The 12,561-nt window shown below is 40.9% G+C and overlaps 1 protein-coding gene across 1 annotated transcript in view; it reads left to right on the top strand.

The window, feature by feature from the left end:
• SPAG16 (sperm associated antigen 16) overlaps nucleotides 1–12,561 on the top strand; it is a 357,755-nt gene that overhangs the window by 157,533 nt on the left and 187,661 nt on the right. The window contains exon 12 of the mRNA XM_041411816.1: nucleotides 8,982–9,125. Coding sequence (XP_041267750.1) covers nucleotides 8,982–9,125 — 144 coding nt within the window. The remainder of the gene's footprint in view (nucleotides 1–8,981; nucleotides 9,126–12,561) is intronic.

Here is a 12,561-nt window from a genome sequence, read left to right as displayed (position 1 = left end):
ATCAGCCCTGTTCAGTGTTTTCATTAGCAGTGAGGAGGATGGAATACAGAGTAGCTTATAAAGTATGCAGATGACACCAAGCTGTGAGGATCTGAAAATGCTTTTCTGTATCAGATCAGAATTCAAAATAAACTTGGCAAATTGCAGAGATGGTCTGAAATCAGGAAGATGAACTCAAATTAAGTGAAGTGCCACATGATATATTTAGGAAAAATAATTTGGATACACAAATTCAAGGCAGGCAATACCTGTTAAGAAGAAAAACAGGTAACAAGGTCTACAGTACACTGCTGTTGCAAACTAAGGAAATTAATTCTGGAATGTGTGAAGAGGGATGCTGTGTCTGTAATGTTGGGTAATTACTCCAGATTAGGGCTGGTGAGATCTGAGTTGACATGCTGTATCCATGTTTGGTTATGACTCCTAAAAAGCCTCTGGAAATCTGCCTAAGTTAAGACAATGTTAGTAACAATCTGATATATAAAGATTTTAAGACAAAAGGAAGAGGGAAACTTTCTCCGTATTCCTGAGTGAAAAATTAAGGGAAATATTTTGCTATTTGCACTCACAGTGATGAGGACTGTGTTTTACAAAACACTTTTTGAAGCCTGGACCCCAGAAAAAGCCACCTAGAGCTGTTGTAGAAGCTGTTTTTCAAGAAAAATAATACAAATATGTGCTGGTTGTACCTTCGTGAGCCCAAGGTGGACGAGGTGATGCCTTTCAGCACATGTGTCTGTAACTCTGAGCAGGAGATGAGAGTAAAATTAACAACTTGAAAAATTTGTCTCTTGAAATGTCCTGGAAAAGTGGAATAGCTGCTTTTAGTGGGGAAAGCTTCCTACCCTATGGGGCAGACTCAGCACAGCCTTGTGGGGCTGCAGCTACTTGGGAGCATGGGACTAGGGAATTTCTGAATCCAAAATCCATTTCTCTCTCATACACATACACCTGGTTACAGAGTCACCAGAGGAAGAACACAATTCACAGCTGCTGACTTTTCCTCTTAGTCTAACTGTGAAGAAACTATTTATTTATGTAACTTTCTTCCCACAAGAGTTTCCATTAATTCTGTTGATGGAAGCATTTTTCAGCATTACAATAATGAAATAAAGCACAGAGCATTAAACTCTTCTCTGCCTCCAAAAGTGAGAAAGAAACACTGGCAGTAAACTGACCTTGAAAAGGTAATGCTCTGGTTTCTTATTAATTCAGAAATCTGAGTTAATTTGATGCTCTAATTGCAAATTATATTTTTATATATTTTCCTTTATCAACCTTGATAATTTAACAGAATTTACCAACTGGCAAGTTTCAAGTACTTTTTCTTCCAAACTCTTATATACCACAACACTGCTCCTAATCATCTGTGGGAAAGCTGCCATGCAACAGAAGACTTGGAATTGCTACCAGTAATGATGGAAACTAATTCAAACTAGGCCACAGGTGGAAGCTTTTGTGAAAGCAATCTGCATCTTTTCAAGCTGGTCAAGCTAGAATAGCCTTTTAGAAAAGCAGTCTCTTTCATTCCAAAGGAAGCCCAGCCATTGTCTTTCTACCCAACAAGTACCTAATGCACAGGACAAAAATGGAGGAAACAGGGATGTGTTGTAGGGAAAGTTTTCGGCAAGTTTGCCAACATTGCCTTTCCCTTTGCTTCTCTGAAGTGGTTCACAAGCAGAGGTGCAGTGTGAAAACCCACAAAACCCACAGGGGCACTTCCTTTGCCAGGCTTTGCCCATGGGCTGACCCTGTTTCTGCGTCTCTCCCCTGCTGCTCTGCAGTTGTCCTGAGAGCTGCGATCCCTTCCGGAGCTGGCTTCCAGAGGCTGCAGATCCCAGCTAATCTCATTACAGTGCTATTTTGGATGCTGAGATTTAATACTCCTAGGAGGCTTCCTTTCCCTGAAAGAGTGATGTAGCATTTTTCATGAAGGGATAGTAAAAGGTGAGTGATGGGCAGTGTGAATCATGGCATAAATCATTTCAGGCACGGATGTGCAGCTTTCACTCCAGAGGAAAGCTATTAGGAAAGGATGTCAATGTTTTAACTTTATAATTGCATCTACTTGTTTGTTGCTACTCTCATTCTTTTTGCTTTTGGCTTAATTATTTCTCCCTAAAGTATGCTGCTTTCCTAATAAGTTGACTAAGCTTGAAAAATTGATTCAAATACATATTAAATAAGAGCTTGTGAGCTACAGTTGCAGCAAGCAGCTCCTGAGTTAGTTGGTTTCTTTACTAGCACCCTCAGTCTTACCAAAAATACCCCAACTACTTGATCTCTTTTTCTGTTCACAGCTTTGTCAGCATCCAAACTTCATGACAATTTCAATAAATTTAAAAATTAAGCCAAACCCCACCCCTAGATTTTGCACTGAAAATAAGCAGTGGTTCTCTGTGTGGAGGAAAGTTTGTTCCTTGCCTGCTGCTCTTTTAAGGCAGGTTAGAAGGGAGCTGTCTCTGGAATGTGTAACAGCTGATACTGTAGACTCAGTGTTTTTGTTTTTGTTTTTTTTCCTGTGGCCAGCAGTAATTATCAACAACCTTGTAAGCACAATCAAAGGAATTAATAAGTAAAGATTCTCTAAGAAGTAATTTAGATTAATGCCTGTTGTTCTTTACAGACATTCTAGATAAAAAGCTTAATGTTAGGGTACAGAGGTTTACAGTACACAAGACTATAATATACAAACACTTTGTATATTATTACATAGGTTCTAGAAAAACCTTTTTGCCCTGATGTGATTAAGGAGCCAATCTTAAACAAGATTATGGATGTTTTTAAGTTAATATGCTGTGCAGTTGGCACTATTCCTGGTACTGCATAATTCAGGAATATGCATATGTCTTTAAAGGGTGGGACCTCTGAAAACACATGTGAATCAACAGCATAATTTTGACTTTTTCTCAGATTTGATCCAGGGCCAAACTTTGTTGTTAAGAAGAAGATGGTTTTATATTGGCACAGCATGTACACGGTCACATCTAATGCAGTAAAACCTGGGTAGGTTACAACACTCAGTTAAATTGATGCATTTTGATAATTGCTCATGGAGTGGATAAACAGAAAGTGATCAGAGAACACTACAAAATGGATGTTCTGAATTTATCACAGCCGTGTCTGTATCAGGGACTTAGAGTGATGTGTTTAATACAATTATTTTTGAAGGCACTTTATATTGTAGGGAGAGTCCACTTCCTGAAGTTGTTTCTTTTTGAGAGGACAACTGGGTTTGCCAAGTTAGAAAGTGTGTGAATTTATTCCACTTCACAGCAATAAATATGTTTGCTACTGCTCTACAGCTGGGAGTCAAGATTCTGTGTGCATGGGACTAGAATATGCACATAAACTCGACTGTGAGTTTGGAAGTTGCTTGGCCTCTGGAGATGCAAGTTCAGGTCTCTGGAAGACTGTCTCCTCATTATTTTCTAGGGTATACCAAGGTCTGCTGGCCAGGCTGGAAGGTTAACTTCAGGTATATCAAGATTCTAGCAAGTTTTCTTCCTCTCAACCCTGAGTCATAGGAGCTTGGGAAGCAGCCAGGAATTTCACCAGACAGGACAGGGTTTTTTAATATTGCTGTGACTGGGATCTATCACTGACTTCCAGATGGGCATTTACATAAATGAAACAAAAGATAGAAGCTTTGTGCTCTGAGTATTTCCCACTTTTTATGTTCTTTAGTGGTTTGGTGAGTTTTTTTCTTTATCCATTTTTTTTTGTATGTTTTAGCTCTTATTTTCTCTATTGAAAATGTTTTTCCCCTCTTCCATTTTTGTCAAGAAAAGATAAATTCTAAGACCTCAAACAGGAATGCAAGCTATTCAGTTATGCTACGGTTGCATAATAAAATGCTGAATTAAATGTCAGGGTTATAATTATTACTGAAGAACGCTGTCAGGTGAGATCAGGTAACTCAAGCCAAGATAAAAAAGGTGGTAAAAACGACTATATTAGAGAGAGGATGAGTTGCAACAGGCGAAATTATTGATTAGGCTGTTGTGCAGTGTTTAGTTTGGATTTCTTGGCAGGTTAATCTTAGCTGAGAGCATTTGTCTGGCAGCGTGTCCCCTTTCCTTGGCCCCTCTGCCCCGAGGCTCTCGGTGTGGCTGAGGGGCTCCGTGGCTCTGTGGGGCAGCAGCCGGAGCCGCCCCTGCTGCCCTCGGAGTGCTGCTGCTCACGTTGGTTTTCCCCTTGGTTTTCCTCGTCCCCAGCCACCATCACCAAGGTAAGGAGGGAAATAAGGGATGTGCTGCAGCAAAGGGTGATCTCTGTGTTTTCTGGCACTCCATTTCCCCTCCAGAAGCAAGGGAATTTCCATGGCCGCCGCTGGCGCCCCTCAGCCCGCTGTGAGGGGAAGATGGGCCCTGACTCCATCTGCTCTGTGCCGTGTGGGCCCTGCTCCTTCACCTGGGCTACATGTGTGGGCTGACCCTGTTTGCAGTGAGAGCCTTGGAACGTGGGTGTGAGGGAGCAGTGGCCATCCTGATCCCTACAGAGGCTGCCTGGAACAGAGCCTAGACAGAGTTAGTAGGTGTTTATTAAAAGGCCTTCAATTGATACACCTTGGGCAGTACAAGAGCCCGGCTGTGGCTCACCCCAAGATGGACCCCAAGTCACGAGTTTTCACACTTTTATAAGTTTCCATATTGGGGTTAAGTGTCCAATTACAGCTCCAGGTTATGAAGTCCCATCCTCTCAGTTTGCTCTCCTCAATTTTTTGTTTTTACTTTTTGGGCCTAAACTGTAGCAGTGTCCTTGGTTCTCAGGCTGGAAAAGGATTGTTTCGTCTAAACTGTGAGGAGAACTTGCTAACACTTTACATGAAGCTCAGAGTTATATTCTAATGCAGTACAAATCTGAATATTTGAAAGCTAAAACTTAAGGCATCAATCCCACAGACACCCAGCAGCTGTTCCTGGCCCCAAGCTGGGTGGCAGGAGCTGAGTGGCAACCCAAAGGTGACTGGGAGCACCTTGGTGGCAGCTCAGAGGTGGGAAAACGTGGTTAGGTTATGCATTTCACACATGCATTGCCACAGGAACTGTTCCTAATGCTCTGGTTAATTTGTCCTTCGTCTCAGCACAACTCGCTCATGTCCAGCAAAATCAGGCCTGGAATAAAATGTCGGTTTTTACAAACTCTGGAGATTTTTAGGGCACACACCAGCAATATAACTAAGTATATGCATGTGAACAATATCACTGATTTCAGTAGGGCTGTTGATGCCCTCTATATATATTTGGTCTTGTCTGAGGCTGTAACCAATATCAGTCCTCTGGAATTCAGCGCATGTCATGTCCTTGCCTCCAAAACCACCTTGATGGCAGAGAAAGAAATATCATCAATTTCCCAGCAGTTTCCACTATAAAACCAAGGTTTTTCAGCCAGTTGTAACTTCACCCAAATATGACTGCTCAGCCCAAAATTTCCTGTGCTAGGTATGGTGGGCAGGGCTGATTTTTTTTTTATGTAAGAAAATGTTGGCTGAAATCTTTCTGTCACTAGGAAAAATGCATTTGAGGCTTTTTTTAATCTTGCAGGAACTCTGCTGCTCTCATATTTTGGAACAAGAAATGCAGCAGAAGAGCTTTCTCATCTGAAAGCAGCTACTGGCATTAACAAGAAACCTCTTTGCCAGTACCCAGGAATGCAAATAAATTTGATCAAATCATGAAGTTCTAAAAATTATGTATCACAAGCAGCATTCAGTACAATGCTGTATCAGAATTTGGCAGCTGAATGCTGTCTATATTGAGAACATATTTTTCTGTATAAATCCTGTATGTGAAACCATAGAAAACTGGATTTTGTCCTTGTTTCTGCCACAGAGTGAGGCTGGATAAGTCACTTAGGAGTACTAGTCTGGTCATTAATTTTATATTTTTCATTCTCTCAGTGCCTAATTTTGAGACAATTTAGGTTAGGTTTTTCTTTCGCATCCAAGCAGTGTCAGTGTTGTGTGTGGAATGACCAGTCCCTCTCCTAACCATGATGGAACCCATCCACCTGGGTAATAGCTGAGGGTGTGCTGGGAGCTGGGAGAACAGGCTGGCCATGGCACATTGGTTCCAGTGTTTCAGAAACCCTGGTCCAGGAGGTTTTTCTCCACATGGATCTGAGATCTGCCCTCCCTCCAGTCAGTGGCTGTATTAAACACCCAGCTGATGTTCCCCTGGCAGATCTGGGTGCAGCTCTTTTTGACCTGAAGGTTGATTTTGTGTGATGTGGTCAAGTGTGGGACATCCCCTGACTGAAAGTATTTTGCATCTGAAGAAACTGTATTTTTATTTATGGCTCAGTCAAAATAAATTAAAATAGTTGATGATTGTTTTGAAAGCAAATTACTGGGAGTACTATATATCTACCATGGCAAGTGCTGAAGAGATGAGAATGTCTTATAATGCCAGAGAGAGTTGTGTAAACAAGGGTATTTATATACTCAACAGCAGCAAATCTCCAAGAGGGTTTTTTTGTTGGGTTTGTTTTTTTTTCCCTTGGCTGTCTCTACTGATCCCACTTTATCCCGAAGGAGGAGGAGGAGAAAACTAATGTTCCTATCACACATGTTCCATTATTGATTTCCATTCCAATCCACCCAAAGTCTTCTGTGCTGGAAATAATTAGACCCTGTGAACAGAGATGAAGCAAAAATCTATACAATGCTGGATTGCCAGAAATGAAGACAAGGGTGCCTAATTAATGCTGCATATAGAATGCCTTTTGGATGAATGGGCTTCCCTTTCTCAGAAGCAGCTCAACAGCAGTTGTGTCACAAATTTGCTGTTAATTAAATGGTGTTCACTGTGTGCCTGTAAAAATGGCATGGAGGAAGAAAAACATTGGACAGCAGCAGCATTTTACAAAAGCTCTGCAATTTAAAGGAAAGACTGTGAAAAACAAATTTGCAGCCTTCATACAGACAGCAAGATATTTTCTTCCATATGAAATTCCCTTTCTGGATTTTCCTAAAGCTCCATAGGAATGTCTGGTCACTGCAGAAGTTTGGGCATTTCAGAAGCTGGACTGGAAGTGTGTTGGGAGGGTTGAGGGTAGGCAGAAAGTTCCTAGGAGCTGAGGCAGGATGGATGAGAGCACAGCTGCAGCCTGGCCAGGGTGTAAGGATTGTCCAGGAGGAGTCAGGGTCTGGAGGAAGACACCAGATAAAATTTCCTCTGCATGAAAGGTGACATGAAAGTGATCTAAGGCTGTATAAGGCAACTTGGAAACTGAGGAGGAAGATCTTTAGGAAGAATGTAAGAGAGCTAATGGAAAGGCTTCACAACAGCACCCACTAAGAGCAGAAATATCTGGAGGGAAAAACTGGAGGGGATCTGAAGTGTCTGAAGCAGGTTAAGAGAAAAATGTCAGCTGTGTGCACATGCAGCTAGCAGCAGTGGGGTTGTTGGTGCTTCAGAGGTCTCTGTATAGAGGGGTTCTGGGGCAGCTCTTCTCATCCTGTAATTTGCAGGCCACTGGTGCCTTCTCTCAGCCTTTAATTCTCTCCTTTTATCTCTGTTCCCCTTGCTCCTCTAGATACCTGCTGTGGCCAATCTGAGTGATACAACTGCTCTCTGTGCATCTCTGGAGAATTTAAATAGCATCATTGCCTCCTTCTCTTTTTTCCTATAAATGCAGAGGAAGTTTATCCTCTTTAGAAGAAGATAGAAAGCATTTTTTTTCTAAGAAAGTGGAGAATGAGTAAATCCCAGGCTCCTCGCTCGAGCAGATGGATTCAGCTGATGAGTCTGTAGGAATCTTCCTAGGCTGGGCATTAAACTGCAAGAATAGATGTTTTCTGATGAAATTCTAGTTGACATAAATATATTTTTAGCATGGATTTGATAGAGGGAATTATTTTTCCCAGTATTGTAGATGCTGTGGTTCTGGTTTAGGAATTTTATGAAATAATTTGAGTGCAGGAGAAAGGTAGTAATAAAAAAGAGGTTTTTATGGTGTTGTGCCTTCTAAGTCCTCTCTTTTTCTTCCCATTTGGGTGCTTAGCATTGTCTCTCTCTCCTCTCATTCTGCTTTAATAAGTGTTTTTCTCTCCGACCTGTCGGCCCCGATGCACAGCTGAAATAGGTGCACACACAGGTTGTGATTCTTCTCCCCATTATTGCAGTTTGATTCTGAATTCCAGATTTAATCTGTCTAAATAAGCCACTCCTGGGACTAAAGTCAACTACTAGAACTTTTTGATGTTCAACAAATAGTAAGGCATTACAATGATTTAAATCAAATAACCAAATCCATATGAAATACACTGCTTGTTATCTTTCCAACAGATTGATTTTCTTCCCTGGATCCATTTTAAGCTGCACTGCAGTTGCTAAATCAAAAATAAACTGAGTTTTCAGTCTATGGGCATGTTAAGTGTATGATTTCCATTACATCGCAGTGTGCCACATATTAAAAATGAAAACATGGAACACATTTTGAGTACAGAATTGAAATGAATTTTCTGACCTAGTCCGAGTGAATGGGCTCTAAAGTGCTGGCACCGACTGTAGCTCCTGGACTGTAATTATCATTTGAGTTTTTCACAGTGGTAGGAGACTTTACACCTGTGGGTACAAGTGGGGACAGACTGACATCGGTGCCTTTTGAAATTATTTTGGATAAGTGGGAATGTTAATCATGTTGGTGTAGCTTGTTATCCACTTGCATGTTTGTTAGAACATAACCTAACAAAGTATTTAAAAGCATTGTTTGAGTGTTAAGTGGAACTTCAAGAGAGTGTGAAAACAATTCTGTTTTCTGGTTTCACAGAAATCAGTCCTGTTCTTTTTTCTTCAGCAGCAGCTCATCACCACAGGATGTATTTTAAATTCTCATGAGCTTAGAAACATCTCTGTTTGCTTAGTCCACCCAGAATCAGACTCCTGGGACTATTGCCCTGATTTAAATGGATCTTACGTGTTTCCCATGAAATGGAAGTGGTACAGCACATAACCTGCCTTTCTCTTCTCCCGCAGCTTGGCTTTACACCCCCGGAAGAACATCGTGCTCACCGGCGGCGATGACCGCCTCTGGAAGACGTGGGGCTTCCCCGATGGGAACATCCTCCTGACAGGGGAGGGACACACGGATTGGCTCTCAGGCTGCTGCTTCAGGCCCAGGTCAGTGCCCACAGTCCCTGAACGGGTCCTGCTCCCTCCTGAGCTCCTCTGTTCTCTGGCCTGCTTTCTGCCTCTGTGTTCTCAGGGAGACCCTGCACTCTCTGCTGAATTCCCAAACATGTAGATAAAATGTTCCTCTGCCTTTCACAGTGTTGACTTAAGACTGATTGCTTTTGATATTTTGTACATCTTAAACTCTGTCCCTATAGCAGTGCATGTAACAAGGAGTAATAAGCTTTTCAAGTCTTGCTGTATTCATTTTCTCCCTGTTCATGCACTATGGCAAACACAGTCCCATTATTAATAATACTGAAAAGTTGACTTCTTGTATTATGCATTATTTGTCATATGACTAAGAATATTTGGGTTTACCTAGAGAATATGAGCTTTCCTGCCCATTCATCTTATGGATTTGGAGCTGAATTAATAAATGAAAGTGAACATGGAAAATACAAATTAAATATTTAAGTTACAAGGATCGTGGAAATAGGGCAAACATGAAGTAGATTTTTTGGTCTTTCTGTTGAAAAATAGGACGCCATTTTAGTCTCAAAACTAAAATGCATTTGATCAGACTGAGCTTCTATATGTTGAAATTGCTTTGCATCAGATTTGTGAGGCAGCATTTTAAATAGAGTTCTTTACTGTTAATATAATGAAGGTCTGCCGGGCTATTCACCTGAGGCTTGGTTATAAAAGGAGCATTATTAAGCCTTCAACCTTGTATTTTCATTGTGTTTATTTTATGAAGTAATATTAGCTCTCTTCTTCATGAGGAGGAAATGTATCCTATTTAATTTCATGGTTCCTCCTGATTTCTGAGTTTATAATGAGCTACCAAAGGCAGACATAGTCCTCTAAACACAAGAAAATCCCCTCCTTCTTTTCAAAACCTCAGGAACAAGGAGTCACACTTTCTGGGATGAATTAAACATGCACTTACTTTTCTCTTGCATCACTTTCTCCTAAGAAAAAGAGGCTTTTTCTTAAGATGCTTGTGTTTTCACTGTGTTCTCTTTTTCATGTGTATATCCTTAGAAATAATTACATTTAAATGAAGAGGATAATGTTTAACTTAAATAATTGCATATGATACGGGAGGAGAGAAATGGAAGGCTTAGCTTCTTGTTTTAAGATGGTAGGAAAATTTATCTATTGCTGCATGACAGATTTCAGAGCTTGTGAGTGGTGGACATGGTTTAAACTTGCAGATAAACAGAATGCTGCCTTTTCCTCTTACCTGTTGTGAATATAAAACTTAGCACAGGGGAAGAAAGGGAAATACAATGAGAAGAGCATGTTATCATTTATAAAGCTGCTGGCCATACTAATCAGATTTCGATAATGCATTGTTACCATGACACCCGCTGACTCAGAGGCTCAAAACTATTTTCTCATTAGTCTTTGACCAGAATACAGTCCTTTCAATAGGCTTTCCTATTTCTCATTCAATTATTGAAATTAAAATGAGTTGAGGTACATCATTATTCTCTTGCAGTATAAATTGACTCCTGCTGAATGCTCTGGAGTGATTCAAAAGCAGTGCTGTTAAAATATTGTCTTCTGTTACTGCATAAAATACATAATGTGGCAGAATACATTTAATCATATTTTTAAAAATTTTTAATTTTTTTTTTTTAGATAGGAGACTTTTATATATCTGTTTTTCTCAGAAGCAAAACCAATTAAGTAAAAATGAAGATTTCTAATAGCTTTTTTTTTTCTTTTTCTGGAATCAAATGTAGATAACTCCTAATTTTGTTCTCAGTTTAAAGATTTGAAATTATGTTTACTCAGGAAGTGGAAAAGAAAAATATTTTTTGTGCCACTGGCCTATTAAATGGTAGAACTTCTATAGTCCTATAATCTTTCCTGTTTGTCCTCTGTGAGATCACTTCTCCTCTGTGTTTCTGCTCTCTCTGTAAAATCAGGTTTAGAACAACCTCCACCTCTGGTGTGAGAAGTGTTCTGTGTGCAGCCACATGAGCCTGCTGTCAGATCACCTGGTACAGCATCCTGCAATAACCCACACCCTGACACCAGGCTCTAGTGATTTTAGGAGAGCTGTGGTGGGCATTTAACTGATGCTCCTGCACATACAAATGACTTAAAATCCCAGAAATCTGGGGGTTATGTGCTCACAGAGTATTACTTGAGCAAGGGTCTTTCTCATGGTTGTCTCTGTGCCACCATTGTGTTTTTATATCCTCAATGTCTCCAAGAGCCATGAGAGAACTGGTTCTAGGAAGTAGCAATACCAAGGTAAAGGTGTGGTTTAGGCTCTGGAGCAGGCATCAGAGAAATGAGGATTGTCCTTAGAAGCTTTGATGTACCACAGTGTCCTTAAGCACAGAGCCTTAGAGGCAAAAAGTTCTTGGATGTCTTGGAGTCTTCCCCCCCATGCCCCCACTGACAACGTGCTTCATTCCACAGCGATTTTATGCTGAAAACCACCTCTGTTTCACTTGTGATCAAAGCAGGGTGAGGTGAGACTGTGTTGGGGCTCCACGGCTGCTGCTGTGTTGCTCCTGGGTCAGCACAAAGGGTCTGGGTGCCCCATGTGTTCTCCCTGCAGTGGCTCCCATCACAGGGGATGAAGGGCAGCAGTCTGGCTGTGTGCATGTGAGGAGAGCAGAGCAGCTCCCTGCAGATCCGAGAGTAAAGCATTGCCTGAAGCTTTTAAAATAAAACTTCAAACGGGTCCTGTCATCTGCAGCGTGCGGCAGCTGGGAGGAGGGAGGAGAACAGTGCTTCCTTCTTTGAAACTCAGGTGACACCTGGTCAAACTTCAAAAAAAACCAGTGTTTTTACTCTGGTATGGCTGGACACTGCTTTGCAGATGAATTAGCTGTTTCAAGCTCCTGTCACTGTTGAAAAATGTAATGTTTCTCAGCTTGCTTTTTCTAGATGTGGAGGAATGAGGGAATGAGAATGATTTCTGTCACAGTCATACACAGAGGTTTTGTGGTAAGAATCTGGAGAGCTGGGGAAGAGCTGTGTAGTGCACCTGTGTGTGCCAGGTGACTCAAATATTTGAAACAGCAAACAAAATCTCCATCTTCTGCCGCTTTCCAGAATAAACTGAGGATGTTAATGCTGTACCTCTAAGGACCATACTCTAATTATACAAAGATATTTCATGGCATGTACTAGATTTATTTATCTTTGTTACTAGCCTTCCTGGGTGGCTAAAGAATCAAGCTCTGCAGCATAGCAGAGGTGTGTGTTAATGTCTGATAAAATCCCAGTGAACAGTAAAATATTATATTCTTGCCCTGCATGTGGGCTGGTATAATACGTAATGTCCTTAATATATTCATAAATATTAATCAAGTCAACTCTTCTAAAATGTTTGTAGCCCTTTTCATGCAAATATTGTCTGGTTCTGTGGAACACAATGGATTTCTGAACTGAATAGAAGTACAAACTGTAGGTT

This window comes from Onychostruthus taczanowskii, unplaced genomic scaffold (assembly GCF_017590055.1).
Source record: "Onychostruthus taczanowskii isolate IOZ18803 unplaced genomic scaffold, ASM1759005v1 scaffold37, whole genome shotgun sequence".
Taxonomy (NCBI): domain Eukaryota; kingdom Metazoa; phylum Chordata; class Aves; order Passeriformes; family Passeridae; genus Onychostruthus; species Onychostruthus taczanowskii.
Note: the sequence above shows the minus strand (reverse complement) of the source record. Positions and strands in the feature narration are given on the sequence as shown.